Source organism: Carcharhinus amblyrhynchos, chromosome 10 (assembly GCF_965287045.1).
Source record: "Carcharhinus amblyrhynchos chromosome 10, sCarAmb.v2.hapA, whole genome shotgun sequence".
Lineage (NCBI taxonomy): Eukaryota > Metazoa > Chordata > Chondrichthyes > Carcharhiniformes > Carcharhinidae > Carcharhinus > Carcharhinus amblyrhynchos.
Genome location: NC_137333.1, coordinates 105,188,082 through 105,210,930, shown reverse-complemented (window position 1 = coordinate 105,210,930; position 22,849 = coordinate 105,188,082). Strand labels below are relative to the sequence as shown.

Below are 22,849 nucleotides of genomic sequence, written 5' to 3'. Positions count from 1 at the left end.
AAGGATGTTGCCTGGATTGGGAGGCATGCCTTATGAAGATAGGTTGAGGGAGCTCAGTCTCTTCTCCCTGGACAGACGAAAGTTGAGAGGCAACCTGATAGAGGTTTATAAAATGTTGAGAGGTATAGATAGGGTGGATTCTCGGAGACTATTTCCCAGGGCTGAAATGGTCACTACGAGAGGACACAGGTTTAAGGTGCTGGGGAGTAGGTACAGAGGGGATGTCAGGGGTAAGTTTTTCACTCAGAGGGTGGTCAGTGAGTGGAATCAGCTGCCGTCGGTGGTGGTGGAGGTGAACTCGTTGGGGTCTTTTAAGAGACTTCTGGATGAGTACATGGGATTTAATGGGATTGAGGGTTATAGATAGGCCTGGTAGGTAGGGATATGATCAGCGCAACTTGTGGGCCGAAGGGCCTGCTTGTGCTGTAGTGTTCTATGTTCTATTCTCTATTACACCCTCAGCCAGAGGAGACTGGAAAATGACAGTCACTGTCCTGGACAGGTGTTCTCTTTCCTCCCTTATTAACCGAGGATGTTTGTCCGGCCCGCGTTTATCCACTTTGATGCTAAAGCTCTGAATGGAATTGGACTCCATTGAACCCTTCAAGAAGCAGTTGGACCTGCACCTTGAGGACTCATCTACAGGGTTTAGTGAAAAGCTGCCGTGTGATACTGAACGTGTGAAGGTTCAAGGCCAACTCTAGGCACATATTCTAGGCTGACACTCCTAGTGCAGTGCTGAGGGAGTGCCGCACTGTCAGAGGGTCAGTACTGAGGGAGCGCTGCACTGTCAGAGGGTCAGTGCAGAGGGAGTGCCTCACTGTCAGAGGGTCAGTGCTGAGGGAGTGCCTCACTGTCAGAGGGTCAGTGCAGAGGGAGTGCCGCACTGTCAGAGGGTCAGTGCTGAGGGAGTGCCGCACTGTCAGAGGGTCAGTGCTGAGGGAGTGCCTCACTGTCAGAGGGTCAGTGCTGAGGGAGTACCGCACTGTCAGAGGGTCAGTGCTGAGGGAGTACCGCACTGTCAGAGGGTCAGTGCTGAGGGAGCGCCGCACTGTCAGAGGGTCAGTGCAGAGGGAGTGCCGCACTGTCAGAGGGTCAGTGCTGAGGGAGTGCCTCACTGTCAGAGGGTCAGTGCAGAGGGAGTGCCGCACTGTCAGAGGGTCGGTGCTGAGGGAGTGCCTTACTGTCAGAGGGTCAGTGCAGAGGGAGTGCCGCACTGTCAGAGGGTCAGTGCTGAGGGAGTGCCTCACTGTCAGAGGGTCAGTGCTGAGGGCGGGCTGCACTGTCAGAGGGTCAGTGCCGAGGGAGCGCCGCACTGTCAGAGGGTCAGTGTTGAGGGAGCGCCGCACTGTCAGAGGGTCAGTGCAGAGGGAGTGCCGCACTGTCAGAGGGTCAGTGCTGAGGGAGCGCCGCACTGTCAGAGGGTCAGTGCTGAGGGAGTGCCGCACTGTCAGAGGGTCAGTGCTGAGGGAGTGCCGCACTGTTAGAGGGTTAGTACTGTGGGAGTGCTATACTGTCAGATAGTTGGAACTGAGGGATTTGATAGAATTTGATTTATTATTGTCACATGTATTGGGATATAGTGAAAAGTATTGTTTTTTGCGCAATAGGAACGTTGATGGGGACAGTGTAGAGGGAGCTTTACTCTGTATCTAACCCCGTGCTGTACCTGTCCTGGGAGTGTTTGATGGGGGGGACAGTGTAGAGGGAGCTTTACTCTGTATCTAACCCCGTGCTGTACCTGTCCTGGGAGTGTTTGATGGGGACAGTGTAGAGGGAGCTTTACTCTGTATCTAACCCCGTGCTGTACCTGTCCTGGGAGTGTTTGATGGGGGGACAGTGTAGAGGGAGCTTTACTCTGTATCTAACCCCATGCTGTACCTGTCCTGGGAGTGTTTGATGGGGGGACAGTGCAGAGGGAGTTTTACTCTGTATCAAACCCCGTGCTGTTCCATCCTGGGAGTGTTTGATGGGGGGACAGTGCAGAGGGAGTTTTATTCTCTATCTATTCCGTCCTGCACTGACATCCTTCACTTTGATGAACAGGAATATCCAGGGTGATGCTTACCTGAAGATGGTGCACACATTGGCAGCTCCTTTGCAATTGCTGAGTCACTGTTTTGAATATCCTGCTGGAACAGGACACTGTTTGAATAATAACTGCTTTGCTCGTCAGTCAAGAAAATGAGATGAAAAGCTCAGGCAAATGTTTCACCATTGTACCTGCGGCTTTATCAATCCTTCAGAATTTCCATATCTCTGCCGTTTGAACCCAGGCTCTGAACACTGCCTGAGGAATATCTTTCTCTCCTCCCTGTTCCTCGTGTGCCTGATCCGTCGCCCTGCTATTCCAGAATCGTTCACCTCTCATTCTGTCTGCGTTTTGCACGTGGAAGGTCACCTGTGGGCACCAGGGAGAAAGGGCAAATGTGCATTTATGTAGCACCTTTCACAACAGGGGCACCACAGTGGTTAGCACTGCTGTCTCACAGCGCTAGAGTTCGATTCCCGGCTTGGGTCACTGTCTGTGCGGAGTCTGCACGTTCTCCCCGTGTCTGCGTGGGTTTCCTCCGGGTGCTCTGGTTTCCTCCCACAGCCTGAAAGACGTGCTGGTTAGGGTGCATTGGCCATGCAAAATTCTCCCTCAGTGTAACCCGAACAGGCGCTGGAGTGGGGCAACTAGGGGATTTTCACAGTAACTTCACTGCAGTGTTAATGTCAGCCTACTGGTGACAGTAGTAAATAAACTTTAAAAACTTTGAAACAAATGTGCATTTATATAGCACTTTTCACAACCTCAGGACTTCCCAAAGCTGATGAGGTGCTTTTTGAAGTGCTGTCACTGTTAGAAGCACATCAGCCAGCGGGTGCACAGCAACATCCCACAGTTACTCCGTTTCCCGGTGATGTTCTCCAGGACTCCGAGAAGATCGCCCCCATCTTTTCTGTCCATCCACACGAGAGAGAGGGGAGGGCAGCTGGGGCTTCCGCTTAACGTCTCATCCAAAAACCAACAAAGGGCAGTGCAGTACCCCCCCACCCCCCCCCCCCCCCCCCCCTCCCAGCCCTGGAACCGGAACGTCAGCCTGGAGTCCTGGGAAGAGGCAGTGGCTGAGTGGGAATCCATGTCCTGGACACAGACTCAATGTTACTGTTATAATTCGATGAATGAACTCTGGGAGATGAAATACATGGACCTTCCCGTTGAGGTTCCTGAAGAGGATTAGGGAATGGGATTGTCGCTGCTGGTTCCAACCTGCCCCAAACTTGCTGAGGCTGATCGCTTTCGCCCAATTTCCACGACAAGCTCCCTCGGCACAAACCAGAACTAAAACCTTATATCAAACGTACAGCACTGGTCCAAGCCATTTGACTCAACTGGTCCATTCAGGTAATAATGCCCTGTACTACCCTCCCCCCACTTCACCTCCATAGAACCATAGAACCCTACAGTGCAGAAAGAGGCCCTTTGGCCCATCGAGTCTGCACCGAACACAATCCCACCCAGGCCCTACCCCCATATCCCTACATATTATACCCACTAAACCCCCTGAGCTATGCATCTCTGGACACCAAGGGGCAATTTCTTAGTGTGGCCAATCAACCCAACCCGCACATCTTTGGACCTCAAACCTTTAACTGCTCCTTCTATTCCTTCCTTCCTCACTGTCTATCCAGCTTCCCGTTCAAAGACTTGGCCAACCTGTGCCAGGCTGGGGAATAGACGGAATGGTTTCCTGTCTAAGACATATCCTTGGTGTCTCTTGGCAGGACATGTTCAGTAAGTCAGAGTTCCTGGAGTGTGCTATCTCCATCTACACCCACTCAGTACTCAACGAACCTCACCGCTGCTGGCTGATCATTGGACGGATGACATAAAGTCATGCAAGGCCATCGGGTCGCGATTGGCTGCCATCCGATCCTCTGATACAAGTTAACCTGTAAGCAAATCATTCATCGCCACGAGTTCCAGGGTGTTTTAGAAACTTCCCTCTACCAAAGTAAAGTTTTAACGTTTATTTATTGGGCAGAAGTAAGGCTTACATTAACGCTGCAATTAAGTTACTGTGAAATTCCCCTAGTCCGGCACCTGATCAGGTCAATGCACCCTAACCATCACGTCTTTTGGACTGTGGGAGGAAACCGGACCATCCAGAGGAAACCCACGCAGACACGGGGAGAACGTGCAAACGCCACACAGACCAAGCTGGGAATCGAACCCAGTGCTGTGAGGCAGCAGTGCTCATCACCGTGCCGCCCCTATCCTTTATTATCTTTCTGGATTGGAATATTGTGTTTTTCAAAGGCGTTTGGAAGAAATTGAAAAGCCCCTTCCTCTCCTCGCTCCCTACTTAAATAATCCCTTCATCCCAGGAATCATCCTAGGAAATCTTCCTGGATCTGCCCCCAGTGTAAGTGAATCTCTCAAATAATACGACCAAAACTGTATGGAGTGTTCTGGGCAGGGTCTCACTGACGTCCTACACATGGACGTGGAGCAAGGGTGGAATCTTTTTTTATTCATTCATGGGACGTGTGTGTAACTGGCTGGGGCAGCAATTATTGCCCATCCCTCGGAGGGCAGTTGAGAGAAAACCACATTGCTGTGGCTCTGGAGTCACATGTAGGCCAGACCAGGTAAGGACGGCAGATTTCCTTCCCTAAGAGACATTAGTGAACCAGTTGGGTTTTTTCCGACAATTAACAATGGTTTCCCGGTCATCAGTACATTCTTAATTCCAGATATTTTTATTGAATTCAAATTCCACCATCTGCCGTGGTGGGATTCGAACCCGGGTCCCCAGAACATTGGTTAAGTTTCTGGATTAATAGTCTAGTGATAATATCACTGGGCCATCGCCTCTCCTTGGTGCCTTATGAAGCCCCCACTTCCCCGACCCTCACAATTCTGCTTCCACCTTGTATCTCAAACACATCCCAAATAAATCCAGCGTGGAGTTCAGGATGGGGAGGATTGGGCATACAGATGGGCAGGGCAAGGGACAAGCAGACTGTGACGCACCCCATGTCCAAATAGCTCAGACGGTGAGCCCAGATACAACAAGTTGCATCATAGTGCCTGTGGTGTATGTCCAAAGCTGCATCTCACCTGAGTGATTACCAAACCCAGTTTGAGTCACGGAAGGAGCTGTGAGGACAGGTGACAGAAGCCTAATCAAAAGTAGGTTTTAAGGTGAGACAGGGGGGTGGTGAGGTTTAGGGAGGGAATTCCAGAGTTCAGGGCCCAGCAGGGCCGCCAATGATGGAGAGATTCAAATCGGGAATGCTCGAGAGACGGGAATTGGAGGAACGCTGAGATTGTGTTTAGCTGCGGGGCTGGAGGACATTCCAGAGAAATGGACAGATTTGAAAATGAGAATGGGAAATTTAAGATCCATGTGTTGCCCAGTGATTCAGCACAGTGGCACAGTGGTTAGCACTGCTGCCTCACAGTGCCAGGGACCCGGGTTCGATTCCTGGTGACACAGTGGTTAGCACTGCTGCCTCACAGTGCCAGGGACCCGGGTTCGATTCCCAGTGGCACAGTGGTTAGCACTGCTGCCACACAGCGCCAGGGACCCGGGTTCGATTCCCAGTGGCACAGTGGTTAGCACTGCTGCCTCACAGCGTCAGGGACCCGGGTTCGATTCCCAGTGGCACAGTGGTTAGCATTGCTGCCTCACAGCGTCAGGGATCTGGGTTCGATTCCCAGTGGCACAGTGGTTAGCACTGCTGCCTCACAGCGTCAGGGATCCGGGTTCGATTCCCAGTGGCACAGTGGTTAGCACTGCTGCCACACAGCGCCAGGGACCCGGGTTCGATTCCCAGTGGCACAGTGGTTAGCACTGCTGCCTCACAGCGCCAGGGACCCGGGTTCGATTCCCAGTTACACAGTGGTTAGCACTGCTGCCTCACAGCGCCAGGGACCCGAGTTCAATTCTTGGTGACACAGTGGGTTAGCACTGCTGCCTCACAGTGCCAGGGACCCGGGTTCCATTCCCGGTGACACAGTGGGTTAGCGCTGCTGCCTCACAGCGTCAGGGACCCAGGTTCGATTCCCGGGGGCACAGTGGTTAGCACTGCTGCCTCACAGTGCCAGGGACCCAGGTTCGATTCCCGGGGGCACAGTGGTTAGCACTGCTCCTCACAGTGCCTGCGATCTGGGTTCGATTCCCGGTGACACAGTGGTTAGCACTGCTGCCTCACAGCGCCAGGGACCCGGGTTCGATTCCTGGTGACACAGTGGTTAGCACTGCTGCCTCACAGCGCCAGGGACCCGGGTTCGATTCCTGGTGACACAGTGGTTAGCACTGCTGCCTCACAGCGCCTGGGGACGTGGGTTCAATTCCCGTCTTGGGTTACTGTCTGTGTGGAGTTTGCACATTCTCCCCGTGTCTGTGTGGGTTTCCTCCGGGTGCTCCGGTTCCCTCCCACAGTCAGAAAGATGGGCTGGTTAGGACGCATTGGTCGTGCTAAATTCTCCCTCGGTGTAACCCAAACAGGCACCAGAGTGTGGCGACTAGGGGATTTTCACAGAAACTTCATCACAGGCTTAACTCAAACCCTACTTGCGACACTAATCAATAAACTTAATCATAAACTTGAGGACTGTTCGACCACAGAGAGCATCACAGCGGGATTTGAACCTGTCCTGATTTGATGTGCACTTTCCAATGGGAGGGGTGGGGGGGGTTTGTGGTTAGGGAGCTGTTGTGAATTGGGGAACTTGTAGCATTTCCCACCTGTGCACCCTCCCTAGTTAAAGGGTCCCTGTTTTACCTGGGCCAGTGGATTGTAAGAGTATATCTTTATGGAAATGAGCTATGAAGGAAGCAGTGTGTTTTTTTTTGGTAATGTCCTTGGCAGCTGGTGGATTGCAGATGAGAGAACAGTCAGTGGGTCACTGGAGGATACGTGTACCAGCCCGTAACCTCTTCCTGCTGCCTGGGTGTGGCATCCTCTGCATCTCCCAGGTCCTAGTGCCTATCGCCGTGCTCACTCACGTTACTCAGCAGGGAACTCAGTTGTCGGGGGGGTGGGGGGGGGCAGAGATTTAAAACTGATTGACTGAAGGAGTTGGGTTGAGAAGCCTCCCCACCCAGAGGGTCGTAGAATCCCTACAGTGCAGAAGGAGGCCATTCAGCCCATCAAGCCTGCACCAACAACAATCCCACCCTGTGGCACCCCCCCCCCACCCACATATTTGTAAAAAGTCCTCAGGGACAGAAGTCCCTTCACCAAAATCCTTTATTTGCCAGTCAGACAGCAGCGTACAGACCGCAGCCTACACTCGGTGTCCCAGAGGAACTGACACGCCTGGTTAAATACAAAGCAAGAGCCTCCCTGATTGGCCCATAATCAGGATATTTATATTCTAACAGGCCCACCTCAACTGCCTGGTTAAAGTTGCTGCAGTATTTACCCTGCTAATTCCCCTGACACCAAGGGGAAATTTATCCTGGCCAATCAACCTAACCCGCACATCTTTGGACCGTGGGTGGAAACCCACGCAGAAATGGGGAGAACATGCAAACTCCACACAGACAGTGACCCAAGGCAGGAATCGAACCTGGCACCCTGGCGCTGTGAGGTAGCAGTGCTAACCCACTGTGACACTGTGGGAATCTGGAACTAGCTGCCTGAAAAGACAGTAGATCAGGAAACAGTCATCGCATTTAAATACATTTGCATATGTATTTATAGAGTCATAGAGGTTTACAGCATGGAAACAGGCCCTTCGGCCCAACTTGCCCACGCCGCCCATTTTTTACCATTAAGCCTCCAATTGTTCCAATTGTTCACGGTCGGTTTATGTCCCTCGAAACCAAATTTGAGGTGCTGTAACCTATGGGCTAGAACCGGCAAGTGAGATTAGACCGGATAGCTCTTTACAAGAACACTAAAAACAATAGGAATAGGAGCAGGAGAAGGCCATTCAGCCCATCCAGTCTGCTCTGTCATCCAGTACGAAATCTGTTTGACCGACCATCAACAATGATCCAATTGGATGACAAAAAGTCTATTGCTCTCTGATTGGCTACGGAAAGGCATGGCTCCATGAGGATACGTGCATCAAATGGCCAATGGCGTGAGTGTGAAGCTTGGACAATTCAAAGATGCAACAGAACAACATCAGCAACACCCTGTCGTGTGGGATTTATAGATTTATAGAATTTATAGAACAGTACAGCACAGCACAGGCCCTTCGGCCCTCAATGTTGTGCCGAGCTATGTCTGAACCCAAGATCAAGCTATCCCACTCCCTATCATTCTGGAGTGCTCCATGTGCCTATCCCAATAACCACTTGAAAGTTCCTAAAGTATCCGACTCCACTATCACAGCAGGCAGTGCATTCCACACCCCAACCACTCTCTGAGTAAAGAATCTACCACGGACATCCCTCCGATATCTCCCACCATAAACCTTATAGTTATGCCCCCAGTAACAGCTACATCCACCCGAGGAAATAGTCTCTACACGTCCACTCTATTTGTCCCCCTCGTCACCTTATAAACCTCTATTAAGTCGCCTCTCATAAGAACATAAGAAATAGGAGCAGGAGTAGGCCATCTAGCCCTTCGAGCCTGCCCCGCCATTCAATAAGATCATGGCTGATCTGAAATGGATCAGTTCCACTTTCCCGCTTTCTCCCCATAACCCTTAATTCCCCTGTCTATCAGAAACCTATCTACCCGTGACTTCAATATATTTAGCGAGGTAGCCTCCACCACTTCAACGGGCAGAGAATTCCAGAGATTCACCACCCTTTGAGTGAAGAAGTTCCTCCTCAACTCCGTTCTAAACTGCCCCCCCCTTATCTTGAGGCTGTGCCCTCTAGTCCTACTGTCCTTTCTAAGCGGGAAGAATCTCTCTACCTCTACCCTATCCATCCCTTTCATTATCTTATACGTCTCTATACGATGCCCCGTCATCCTTCTAAACTCCAACGAGTACAGACCCAGTCTATTCAATCCCTTCTCATAGTCCAACCCCCTCAACTCTGGTATCAGCCTAGTGAACCTCCTCTGCACTCCCTCCAAGGCCAAAATATCCTTGCGCAAGTGTGGAGGCCAAAACTGCACACAGTACTCCAGCTGCAGCCTCACCAGTGCCCTGTACAGTCGCAGCAAGACCTCCCTACTTTGATATTCTATCCCCCTTGCTCATCCTCCTTCGCTCAAAAGAGAAAAGCCCCAGCTCCCTCAACCTTTCCTCATAAGATCTCGTGGGAGAACAAAACATCACCTCTATTTGATCTTATCGGGGCGAATAAGATCATGAGAGGCATGGAGAGGGTGAATGCGCTCAGTTTTTTCCCCAGGGTTGGGGAATCGAGAACTAGAGAGCAGAGGTTTAAGCTCAGAGGGGAAAGAATTAATGGGAGCCCGAGGAGAAAGGAACTCAGAGGGTGGTCCGTCTGGAATGGGTTGCTGGAGGAAGTGGTTGAGGCAGGGACATGGACAACATTTAAAAGGCATTTGGGCAGATACAGGAATAGGAAAGGCTTAGAGGGATTTGGGCCAAATGCAGGTAAATGGGGTTAGCTTAGATGGGCATTTTGGTCAGCATGGGCCAGTTTGGGCTGAAGGGCCTGTCTCTGTGCCGTACCCACCACGACGCAGACACACCGAGTATCGAGACCGTGATAATCTCACATCAGCCGAGATGGGCCGTGCTTGTCACTGGGACGCCCGACACCAGACTCCCCAGACAGGGGCTCTCCTCAGAGTTACGGCAGTGAACCCATTCACTCGGGGGCTAAAGGAAACATTTCAAACACAATCACAAACTCTTCCATCAGAGTCTGCTCATCAACACACGGCAAGCAAACCTCCAATCGCAATCAAGGTGGCGATCTGTCGTAAAAATGGCGTCAAGATCTTCCAATCAACAAGAGCAGTCACTGAGAGAGAGAGAGGACATCTCCTCAGGCTGTGAGGCAGCAGTGCCACTGTCCTGACCCGGGTCCCTGGCGCTGTGAGGCAGCAGTGCCACTGTCCTGACCCGGGTCCCTGGCGCTGTGAGGCAGCAGTGCCACTGTCCTGACCCGGGTCCCTGGCGCTGTGAGGCAGCAGTGCCACTGTCCTGACCCGGGTCCCTGGCGCTGTGAGGCAGCAGTGCCACTGTCCTGACCCGGGTCCCTGGCGCTGTGAGGCAGCAGTGCCACTGTCCTGACCCGGGTCCCTGGCGCTGTGAGGCAGCAGTGCCACTGTCCTGACCCGGGTCCCTGGCGCTGTGAGGCCTCAGTACAAACCATCTCTTCTCTCCTTCTGGATTCTTTTGTCAACTGATCTTTTCCAGTGTCCCTCTGGCTCCTGACCCTCCACTTCACAGTAACTTCATCGCAGTGTGAATGAATCATACTTGTGACTAATAAATAAACTTTAACTTTACTTCCCCCTGACTGACTCTATCAACACCCCCCCATTAAATCTCCCCTTCCCTTCCTCTGCTGTAAGGAGATCAGTGATTAATAAAGGAGATCGATGGAATCTGGTTTGAGCCCAGACCACACAGCTGAGATAACTGATGCAATAAAATCATGTCAGAGACTCAGAGAGGAAGAGAAGGAGGCCATTCAACCCAACAAGTCCATGCTGTCTCACTGTAGACTAATCCAGTCAGTCCCATTCCCAGCTCTATCCCTGTAACTCTGCCTCTTTATTTCCCTCAAGATCCTATCCAATTTCCTTTTGAAATCATTCATCGTCTCCGCTTTCACCCCTCTTATGGGCAGTGAGTTCCAGCTCATTCCCACTTGCTGTGTAAAAACATTCTCCCTCATATTCCTCCCCGGTATCTCTCCCTCAAAACCCGAAACCTGCCTCCCCCTGAGCCCCTGGGAACGGTTTGTCTTTGTCTCCCTCACCCAATCCTGTCATTATCTTGTCCACCTCGATCAAATCTCCCCTCTCTCTCCATCGCTCCAAGGAGAATAACCCCAACCTCTCCAACCCCGAACCTTGTAACTAAAATCCCCTCTGTTCCTGGAACCATTCTGGTAAATCTCCCTCCACACCTCTCAAAAATCCTCACATCCTTCCTAAAGTGTCGTCACCTAGAACTGGATCAATATTCCCACTGGGGCCTAAGCAGAGCTTTGGAAAGGCTCAGCACAACATCCTGCTTTTCTACTCAATCTCTCTATTTATGCAGGATCCCAGATGCTTTGCATAACAATCCTTTCGCTATGTTCTGCCACTTTTATAGACAGAGTCACACACACCCCCAGCTCCCTCTGTCCCGGCACACTCTTTAGAACTGCGCCATTAAATCTATATTTCCTCTCCCTATCCTTCTGACAGAATGCATCGCTTCACATTTCTCTATATTAAATTCCATCTGTCACTTGCCTGCCCATTCTGCTAACCCATCTGCCTCTCCACTATCTGTCTGTCTCTCTGTCTGTTCATCCATCTATCCATCTATCCATCTATCTATCTATCTAGCTAGCTATCCGCTATTTTAAATGTTTTAGCTAATTCGCTTCAAAGGGCAGTACCACCCTGACTTGCTGAGAAACTCCATGGACACACACACCCGATTGGAGAAACATTAAACCAACCCTGCTCAGTTCAGTATCTGGAAACACCAGCTCCCTATCCACAAGCACAATCACTTTTCACCCACTCAAACTAAACCCCCCCGCTGCATTTACCCCCCCCCATGGGCTGAAGGAAATGGAGGCATCTTATACCAGCAAGGGGTGAGGGAGGGACACTCACAACTTGTTATCACCCAGGGCCCTGACACCAGCTTAATGTGAAATAATGTTTAGCATCTGAAAGATTGAACAGGCTACTTTTCTCTGGAAAGGGTGGGGGGGGGGGGAGGTGGTGAGGGGCGATAGAGGCCTCGATTATATCGAATGGTTTGATGGGTAGATGATGTCCATTTGCAGTGTATCCCAGGGACCAGACATTAGGCTCCTGCTGGTGTCACACTTCGTGTGGAGATGCCGGTGTTGGACTGGGGTAAACACAGCAAGAAATCTCACCACACCAGGTTAAAGTCCAACCAATTCATTTGATAGTAAACTCACAAGCTTTCAGGGTTTGCCCCTTCACCAGGTGAATTCACCTGGTGAAGGGGCAAACCCTGAAAGCTTGTGAGTGTCACAGTGTCACATTTCACACAGGGAGCCCAGGTCATTGTGTACATGTTACAGGTATGTGGTAGTCTGGAGCTGTGAATGTTGATGGAGGAGGTTCCAACATTCTTTCCTTCGCATAGCTGACCAGGGGCCTGTTGCACTCCTACTGCCAGTCATTAGTGTGTGTTGGAAGGATTCGCAGGCCGATAATAACCCTGTTTAGCTCACATGTGAAAGAACGTTCCTTGGCCGTGAAGTCCTGGGGGATGGAAGTCTTGAACCCAGAGCTTCTGGTTCAGCACAGGGACAAGATCCACAGCACCACAAAGCCATCCAATAAAAATCAGTCACCAATAAATCCAGTCGGGAATTCAGGAGCAATCGCTTTATACAGAGAATGGGAGAATGTGGGACTCGCTCACATGGGGAGTGGGGAGAATGTGGGACTCGCTCACATGGGGGGTGGGGAGAATGTGGGACTCGCTCACATGGGGGGTGGGGAGAATGTGGGACTCGCTCCCACGGGGAGTGGGGGAGAATGTGGGACTCGCTCCCACGGGGAGTGGGGAGAATGTGGGACTCGCTCCCACGGGGAGTGGGGAGAATGTGGGACTCGCTCCCACGGGGAGTGGGGAGAATGTGGGACTCACTCCCACGGGGAGTGGGGAGAATGTGGGACTCGCTCCCACGGGGAGTGGGGGAGAATGTGGGACTCGCTCCCATGGGGAGTGGGGGAGAATGTGGGACTTGCTCCCACGGGGAGTGGGGAGAATGTGGGACTCGCTCCCACGGGGAGTGGGGAGAATGTGGGACTCGCTCCCGCGGGGAGTGGGGGAGAATGTGGGACTCGCTCCCACGGGGAGTGGGGGAGAATGTGGGACTCACTCCCACGGGGAGTGGGGAGAATGTGGGACTCACTCCCACGGGGAGTGGGGGAGAATGTGGGACTCACTCCCACGGGGAGTGGGGGAGAATGTGGGACTCGCTCCCACGGGGAGTGGGGAGAATGTGGGACTCGCTCCCACGGGGAGTGGGGAGAATGTGGGACTCGCTCCCACGGGGAGTGGGGAGAATGTGGGACTCGCTCCCACAGGGAGTGATTGAGGTGAATAGTGTTAATGCATTTAAGGGAATTTGGATAAACAAATGCTGGAGAAAGGAATAGAATGATGTGGTGATGAGTTTTTGAGGAGGAAGGGGGTTGAGTGGGGCGTAAACATCAGCTTTGATCTGGTAAGCCAATGGGCGGTTTCTGTGTTGTAAATACTGTTTAGTTCTATGGTCAGAATTTTACTATTCCTCCCCAATGGATTCTGAGGCAGGGGAGGTGTGTGGGGTGGGGGTTTATGGGGGGGGTGCGGGTGTGATCATGTCACCCTGCAGACTGAGGGCACTCTCTCCTCATGGTCTGGAGATCCCTGGTTCTCCCACCTGGTCCCCAATCAATGCTCACCAGATGGTCTGCCAGGGGTTGGGCTGGAGTGCGTTCCCCGCCAACTCTCTGGGTGAGGGTTCGCCATCCTGAAACTTCAGGCCTGTGTCTCATTTTGTAGTGGGACCCCCCCACCCCCCCCACCCCCCCACTCCCTGCCTTCCTCGTCCTCCTAGAAACTGAGAGTAGCTCACAGCACAGACTGGGAAGGGTTAACAGCTGGAACCTTCTCTGTATGACTGAATCCCCTGCCATGTATTTACCCAGGGAGCATCAAGCGAGCTGAAGAACCTTCTGGAAGGAGCAGGACACTTTAATATCATTGCTGCCTCCTCATCACGGATAAGGCAGGGTTTCTGGAACAGAGATAGGTTTTGGACTATTGTGATAGAACAGTGGGTACAGTTCCCGTCACCACAGAGTTATTGCAACTATAAAGAGGATACAGAAGAGAGAAACTAGCCATGATTCAGGGCTTATGGTGAGAAGCAGTGATGTGAAAGTGGGCCAGTGATCCCTGGGAAAGGGATGTTGGAGAAGTGATACGAGGTGATATGGTTTCTGTTTTTAGGACGCCAAAGGACGAGATATTCTAGAGTGTAGCAAGCTTTGTCTAGAACAACGGAAACAGACGCTATGTCTTGTGCCCAGAGTGAGAGGCAAATTCAGAATCAGTCCATGGAAGCAGATCACAGAATCATAACAATGCAGAGGGAGGCCCTTTGATCCATCAAGTCTATCCCGGCTCTCTGACAGAGCATTCTACCCAATCCCACTCCCCTGCCTTATAAGAACTTAAGAAATAGGAGCAGGAGTCGGCCATCTAGCCCTTCGAGCCTGCCCCACCATTCAATAAGATCATGGCTGATCTGTCGTGGCTCAGTTCCACATTCCCGCCCTCTCCCCATAACCCTTAATCCCCTCTCTCATCAAAAACCCATCAACCCGCGACTTAAAAATATTTAGCGAGGCAGCCTCCACCACTTCAACGGGCAGAGAATTCCAGAGATTCACCACCCTTTGAGTGAAGAAGTTCCTCCTCAACTCTGTTCTAAACCGCCCCCCCTTTATCTTGAGGCTGTGTCCCCTAGTCCTACTGTCCTTTCTGAGCGGGAAGAGTCTCTCCACCTCTATCCTATCCATCCCATTCATCATCTTATACGTCTCAATGAGATCTCCCCTCATTCTTCTAAACTCTAACGAGTACAAGCCTAATCTATTCAGCCTCTCCTCATAGCTCAACCCTCTCAACTCCGGCATCAGCCTAGTAAACCTCCTCTGCACTCCCTCCAAGGCTAAAATATCCTTGCGTAAGTACAGCGCCCAAAACTGCACACAGTACTCCAGCTGCGGCCTCACCAATGCCCTATACAGCCGCAGCAAGACCTCCCTACTTTTATATTCAATCCCCCTCGCGATGAAGGCCAGCATCCCATTCGCCTTCCTGACCACCTGCTGCACCTGCAAGCTGGGTTTTTGCGACTCATGCCCAAGGACCCCGAGGTCCCTCTGCACCGTCGCCTGCTGCAGTTTTTCTCCACGTAAGTAATAATCCTTCCTACCATTATTCCTACCAAAGTGGACCACCTCGCACTTGCCAACATTAAATTCCATTTGCCATTTCCTGGCCCATTCGCCCAGCCTATCTAGATCCTTCTGTAGACTCTCCACACCCTCCGCACAATTTGCCTTTCCACCAATTTTGGTGTCATCAGCAAATTTCGACACCCTACACTCGGTTCCCTCCTCCAGATCATCTATATAAATGGTAAATAGCTGAGGCCCCAGCACCGACCCCTGGGGCACCCCACTAGTCACCAACCGCCAATCCGAATAGCACCCATTGACCCCCACTCTCTGCCTCCTATTTGACAACCAGTCCTCTATCCACGCTAACACCCTACCCCCAACTCCATGCCCCCTGACCTTCTGTAATAACCTCTTGTGAGGTACCTTGTCAAACGCCTTCTGAAAATCCAGAAAGACCACATCCACCGGCTCTCCTCTATCCACCGCCCTAGACACATCCTCATAGAACTCCAGTAAATTTGTCAGACACGACTTCCCTTTAATGAAACCGTGCTGCGTCCGCTCTATCAAGCAGTTCCCCTCAAGATGCCTCGCTATTTCCTCCATCTAGCCCTTCGAGCCTGCCCCGCCATTCAATAAGATCATGGCTGATCTGAAGTGGATCAGTTCCACTTTCCCGCTTCCTCCCCATAACCCTTAATTCCCCTGTCTGTCAGAAATCTATCTACCCGTGACTTAAATATATTTAGCGAGGCAGCCTCCACCACTTCAACGGGCAGAGAATTCCAGAGATTCACCACCCTTTGAGTGAAGAAGTTCCTCCTCAACTCCAATCCAAACTGCCCCCCCTCCTTATCTTGAGGCTGTGCCCTCTAGTCCTGCTGTCCTTTCTGAGCGGGAAGAACCTCTCTACCTCTTATCCCTCTTATCTTGCACATTCAAATACTGCAATCAAACCTGTCGCCCCACCCCCCCACTCTCTCAGGAAGCTCATTCCAGACTTATGGGGTGGCACAGTGGTCAGCACTGCTGCCTCACAGCGCCAGGGACCTGGGTTCAATTCCTGGCGCGGGTCACACTCTCTGTGTGAAACCTGCACATTCTCCCCATGTCTGTGCGGGTTTTCTCCGGTTTCCTCCCACAGTCCGAAAGACGTGCTGTTTAGGCGAATTGGCCGTGCTAAGTTCTCCCTCGGTGCACCCGAACAGGCGCCGGAGTGCAGCCATAGGGGATTTTCACAGTAACTTCACTGCAGTGTTAATGTCAGCCTACTAATTAATAAAGAGATGAGGTTACTGCCCTTGCCAGGGTGACTGGGGAAGCAGACTGGGGGTGGGTGGGGAGGGTTTAGCAATAGGGAAGGCGATGCTGGGAGGAGTCTGAGAGACACAGCCACATTCCCAGCTCCTCTGTGAGGCGCTCCGGGGACTGAGAGGTTAACTCTGAGAAAGCGATGCGTCCTTTTAAAAAGCTGGAAGAGAGAGAGAGAGAGAGGGGCACCGAAATCTCTAGCCATTCCAGCCAGCTCTGTGATCCAGGCTGGGGATAAGGGACAACCGGTGAGGAATTCCCCAGCTTGTGGCTGCTGCTGGAGGAGGAGGGCAGAGAGGGGAGAAGGAGCTGGGAAAGCCACTGGGGGAAGCCGCTGGGGGATCCAGTCTGGCAGCCACAGCAGCAGCAACTCCCCAGGTACAGCAGGGACCGAGGGGAGGAATGGCCAAGGATTCGGTGCAGATCCCGGACGATTTGGATTTCAGGTCATTTCGGGAGGAATGTCGCTCCGAGAGCGGCTGGACCATGAAATATAACAAGCCCGGAATCACCGTGTGGATTCAGATGATGGAGGAGGATAAAAGCTCCCATAAAATAAAGGTAAAAATAACATCCGTGTGGGTGATGCGGCGCTGCCTCTCCTCAATGTGGCAGCTAGTAGTATCCCTGACAGAGAGAGACACACACACACACACACACACACAGACCCAGAGAGAGAGTTAGTGAGAGACACACACACACACACACACACAACACACAGGGACAGTGAGGGACACACACAGAGACACTGAGAGACACACAGAGACACACACAGGGACAGTGAGAGACACACACAGAGACACACACAGGGACAGTGAGAGACACACACAGAGACACACACAGGGACAGTGAGAGACACACACAGAGACACACACAGGGACAGTGAGAGACACACACAGAGACACACACAGGGACAGTGAGAGACACAGACAGGGACACACACAGGGACAGTGAGAGACACACACACAGAGACACACACAGAAACACACACAGGGACAGTGAGAGACACAGACAGGGACACACACAGGGACAGTGAGAGACACACACACAGAGACACACACAGAAACACACACAGGGACAGTGAGAGACACAGACAGGGACACACACAGGGACAGTGAGAGACACACACACAGAGACACACACACACAGACAGTGAGTGTTGGTGTTATTGTGGCTGGGTAGTTTACACTGTGATGGGGGTTTAGTCACTGACACTCACTGCTCCCCACTGCCAGAAACCTGGGGAGATCAGCGGTGACTTTTACACTTACTGATCCGGGAGGAGGAACCTGTTTGCTGGGGACCTGTTCCCATTCCTCCCCTCATCTCTCCGCAGGCCCCCCACCCCCCGGCATCTCTATTCCCCCCCCCCCCCCGGCATCTCTACCCCCCTGCCGGCATCTCTATCCCCCCCCCCCCCCGCCGGCATCTCTACACCCCCCCCCCAGCATCTCTATTCCCCCCCGCAGCATCTCTATCCCCACCCCCTGCATCTCTATCCCCACCCCCTGCATCTCTATCCCCCCCCCGCATCTCTATCCTCCCCCCGCATCTCTATCCTCCCATTCACTCCATCTCTCCCCCCATCTCTATTCCCATTCCCCCATCTCTCCCAATCTCTATCCTCAATTTCCCCCATCTCTACCCCCCATTCCCCCATCTCTACCCCCCATTCCCCCATCTCTACCCCCCATTCCCCCAAATCTACCCTATTTCCCCCATCTCTACCCCCATTCCCCCGTCTCTGCCCCCATTTCCCTATCCCTGCCCCATTCCCCCATCTCTACCCCCATTCCCTCCAGCTCTACACCCATTCCCCCCATGTCTACCCCCCACATCTACCCCCCACTTTCCCCATCTCTACCCCCGTTCCCCATCTCTACCCCCCAGTTTCCCCATCTCCCCCCATCCCTACCCCCCACCTCCCTCTATCTCTACCCCCCATTTCCCCCCGTCTCTACCCTACCCCCCCATTCCCACCATCTTTACCCCCTACTCCTCCCCGGGACACCATCTCCTTCACCAACTCCCTCTCACTTTCAGCACCCACCCCATTCCATTTGGACACACGAACCCCCCGCCCCCCCGTTGCCATACATTGATGATACTTTTCTGGGGTTAACCCTTCCTTGGCAGTAACAGAAGTGAAGGCCATTCGGCCCCTCTCTTTAGCTTGTGTTGGCTCTTTTGAATTCAGAACCATCCAAGTGAAGACGCAGCTTTATCCTCCTCTGTCTCTGCCAATGCATCCTTGTCAGCACCAAGTTCCAATTGCTTTTTGAACGTTCCTGTTTAATCTGGCCCCCACCAGCTGTTCAGTCTATCTTTTCCAGATCTTAACTACCCTCCGTCGGAATATCTGTACCTTCATCGCCCATCCCCTCTGGTTCTTTTCCCAATTCTCTTCAACCTGTGTCTGTCTGGTTACCAACACTCCTGTCACTGCTTTCTCCTTATTTACTCCATCAAAACCATACAACGATTTTTGAATGCCTCACTTAAGCCTCCCCTAAACCTTGGGCATGTACTTGGGAACAGTGATGAGTAAGTCTAATGGTGAAAGAGAGAGACTGACTGCTCAGGAAGCAATAACGTAGGAGATTAGACAACAGCACTGAGACGTTGGCCATTATCAAGGAAGGTTAAAAGCTGGAGAACCATGATCAGGGATACTGTAAAACATTACACTGGAAGGAGGAAGCTCTCAGCTGTGAAAACCAGCTGATAAACCCCCTGCACTTTCTCCATGGCCTTGACTTCCCTCCAAATGCCTGGTTCCCAGAATTGATCAGCTCGGGTCTGAACCGGAGATTGATAAGGGTTTTGAGAAACTTCCTTGTTTCTCTCTGTTCAGTGGCTCTTTGCCACAGATCCTCGCCCGCTCTCTCAATCGCCTTTGCAGCTGTTCTGCCATCTTCAATCATTTGTGAAAATGCAAAGACACAGCTGTGTGGTTTTTTTTGCACTGTTTTGATCGCACTGTCCCGTCTGTGCGTCACCTCAAACCCACCAACATTCAACGGCAATCAGCCTGGCTCCATTATCCAGCCTGACTCGGTTCCCACACAGTCTATACTGCCCTGCTCACTAGGCTGACAAGTTTTGTCCATCCACAGACTTCAAAATTAACATGTTTGTGTGTGTGTGTGTTTGTGTCTGTGTGTCTCTGCTGATTGTGTGTGTATCTCTGTCACTGTGTGATGTTTGTGTGTCTCTGGTGATTGCGTGTGTGTGTATATGACATAAGAAAAAGAGCAGGAGTCAGTCATTCAGTTCCATGCGTGTCTCTCTGTCACCGTGTGTCTCTGTCACTGTGTGTCTCTGCTGATTGTGTGTGTCTCTGTCACTGTGTCTCTGCTGATTGTGTGTGTGTCTGTGTCACTGTGTCTCTGTCACTGTGTGTCTCTGCTGATTGTGTGTGTCTCTGTCACTGTGTCTCTGCTGATTGTGTGTGTGTCTCTGCTGATTGTGTGTGTGTGTGTCTCTGTCACTGTGTCTCTGTCACTGTGTCTCTGCTGATTGTGTGTGTGTCTCTGTCACTGTGTGTCTCTCTCACTGTGTCTCTGCTGATTGTGTGTGTGTCTCTGTCACTGTGTGTCTCTCTCACTGTGTCTCTGCTGATTGTGTGTGTGTCTCTGTCACTGTGTGTCTCTCTCACTGTGTCTCTGCTGATTGTGTGTGTGTCTCTGTCACTGTGTGTCTCTCTCACTGTGTCTCTGCTGATTGTGTGTGTGTGTGTGTGTGTGTGTGTGTGTCTCTATCACTGTGTGTCTCTCTCACTGTGTCTCTGCTGATTGTGTGTGTGTCTCTGTCACTGTGTGTCTCTGTCACTGTGTCTCTGCTGATTGTGTGTGTGTGTGTGTGTGTGTGTGTGTGTGTGTGTGTCTCTGTCACTGTGTGTCTCTCTCACTGTGTCTCTGCTGATTGTGTGTGTCTCTGTCACTGTGTCTCTCTCACTGTGTCTCTGCTGATTGTGTGTGTGTCTCTGTCACTGTGTGTCTCTGTCACTGTGTCTCTGTCACTGTGTCTCTGTCACTGTGTCTCTGCTGATTGTGTGTGTGTGTGTGTGTCTCTGTCACTGTGTGTCTCTGTCACTGTGTCTCTGCTGATTGTGTGTGTGTCTCTGTCACTGTGTGTCTCTGTCACTGTGTCTCTGCTGATTGTGTGTGTCTCTGTCACTGTGTCTCTCTCACTGTGTCTCTGCTGATTGTGTGTGTGTGTGTGTGTGTGTGTGTGTGTGTCTCTGTCACTGTGTGTCTCTCTCACTGTGTCTCTGCTGATTGTGTGTGTCTCTGTCACTGTGTGTCTCTCTCACTGTGTCTCTGCTGATTGTGTGTGTGTGTGTGTGTGTGTGTCTCTGTCACTGTGTGTCTCTCTCACTGTGTCTCTGCTGATTGTGTGTGTCTCTGTCACTGTGTCTCTCTCACTGTGTCTCTGCTGATTGTGTGTGTCTCTGTCACTGTGTCTCTGTCACTGTGTGTCTCTGTCACTGTGTGTCTCTGTCACTGTGTCTCTGCTGATTGTGTGTGTGTGTGTGTCTCTGTCACTGTGTGTCTCTCTCACTGTGTCTCTGCTGATTGTGTGTGTGTCTCTGTCACTGTGTGTCTCTGTCACTGTGTCTCTGCTGATTGTGTGTGTCTCTGTCACTGTGTCTCTGCTGATTGTGTGTGTGTGTGTGTGTGTGTGTGTGTGTGTGTCTCTGTCACTGTGTGTCTCTCTCACTGTGTCTCTGCTGATTGTGTGTGTCTCTGTCACTGTGTGTCTCTCTCACTGTGTCTCTGCTGATTGTGTGTGTGTGTGTGTGTGTGTGTGTGTGTCTCTGTCACTGTGTGTCTCTCTCACTGTGTCTCTGCTGATTGTGTGTGTGTCTCTGTCACTGTGTGTCTCTCTCACTGTGTCTCTGCTGATTGTGTGTGTGTGTGTGTGTGTGTGTGTGTGTGTCTCTGTCACTGTGTGTCTCTCTCACTGTGTCTCTGCTGATTGTGTGTGTGTCTCTGTCACTGTGTCTTTGTCACTGTGTCTCTGCTGATTGTGTGTGTGTGTCTCTGTCACTGTGTGTCTCTCTCACTGTGTCTCTGCTGATTGTGTGTGTGTGTGTGTGTGTGTGTGTGTCTCTGTCACTGTGTGTCTCTCTCACTGTGTCTCTGCTGATTGTGTGTGTGTCTCTGTCACTGTGTCTCTGTCACTGTGTCTCTGCTGATTGTGTGTGTGTGTCTCTGTCACTGTGTGTCTCTGTCACTGTGTCTCTGCTGATTGTGTGTGTGTGTGTGTGTGTGTGTGTCTCTGTCACTGTGTGTCTCTGTCACTGTGTCTCTGCTGATTGTGTGTGTGTGTGTGTGTGTGTGTGTCTCTGTCACTGTGTCTCTGTCACTGTGTCTCTGCTGATTGTGTGTGTGTGTCTCTGTCACTGTGTGTCTCTGCTGATTGTGTGTGTCTCTGTCACTGTGTCTCTGTGACTGTGTGTCTCTGCTGATTGTGTGTGTCTCTGTCACTGTGTCTCTGTCACTGTGTCTCTGCTGATTGTGTGTGTGTCTCTGTCACTGTGTGTCTCTGCTGATTGTGTGTGTCTCTGTCACTGTGTCTCTGTCACTGTGTGTCTCTGCTGATTGTGTGTGTCTCTGTCACTGTGTCTCTGTCACTGTGTGTCTCTGCTGATTGTGTGTGTCTCTGTCACTGTGTCTCTGTCACTGTGTGTCTCTGCTGATTGTGTGTGTCTCTGTCACTGTGTCTCTGTCACTGTGTCTCTGCTGATTGTGTGTGTGTGTGTCTCTGTCACTGTGTGTCTCTGCTGATTGTGTGTGTCTCTGTCACTGTGTCTCTGTCACTGTGTGTCTCTGCTGATTGTGTGTGTGTGTCTCTGTCACTGTGTCTCTGCTGATTGTGTGTGTCTCTGTCACTGTGTCTCTGTTACTGTGTCTCTGCTGATTGTGTGTGTGTGTCTCTGTCACTGTGTGTCTCTGTGTGTGTGTCTCTGTGTGTGTGTCTCTGTCACTGTGTGTCTCTGTCACTGTGTCTCTGCTGATTGTGTGTGTGTGTGTGTGTCTCTGTGTGTGTGTCTCTGTGTGTGTGTCTCTGTGTGTGTGTCTCTGTCACCGTGTCTCTGCTGATTGTGTGTGTCTCTGTCACTGTGTGTTGTTTGTGTGTCTCCGATGATTGTGTGTGTGTGTGTGTGTGCGTGCGTGTTACCAAGCCTGTTCCCCCTCCCCGCCCAACGCCCCCCCCCCCGCCCCCCCCACCGTGCTCACTGACCTACATTCAACAGTAACTCATTTCAAAATTCCCATCCTTGTTTTCAAATCCCACCCTGCTCTCGCCCTTCCCTATCTCTGTAATTACCTCCCACCCCACAATCCTCTGGGACCTCGACACCCCTCCGGCTCTGGCCTCTGGAGCATCCCTGATTTCTACTCAATTCCCAGATGCTGCCGAGGCTTTTCGCAGCCTGGGCCCCGAGCTCTGGAATTCCCTCCCGGAATATCTC

At 51.7% G+C, this 22,849-nt stretch overlaps 1 protein-coding gene across 1 annotated transcript in view; it reads left to right on the top strand.

Annotated features, from left to right (window-relative positions):
* The first annotated feature begins 16,455 nt into the window (after window positions 1-16,455).
* The window catches only part of stard10 (StAR related lipid transfer domain containing 10), a 61,274-nt gene continuing 54,880 nt past the window's right edge, over window positions 16,456-22,849 (top strand). The window contains exon 1 of the mRNA XM_080198002.1: window positions 16,456-16,929. Coding sequence (XP_080054128.1) covers window positions 16,771-16,929 — 159 coding nt within the window. The 5' untranslated portion in view covers window positions 16,456-16,770. The remainder of the gene's footprint in view (window positions 16,930-22,849) is intronic.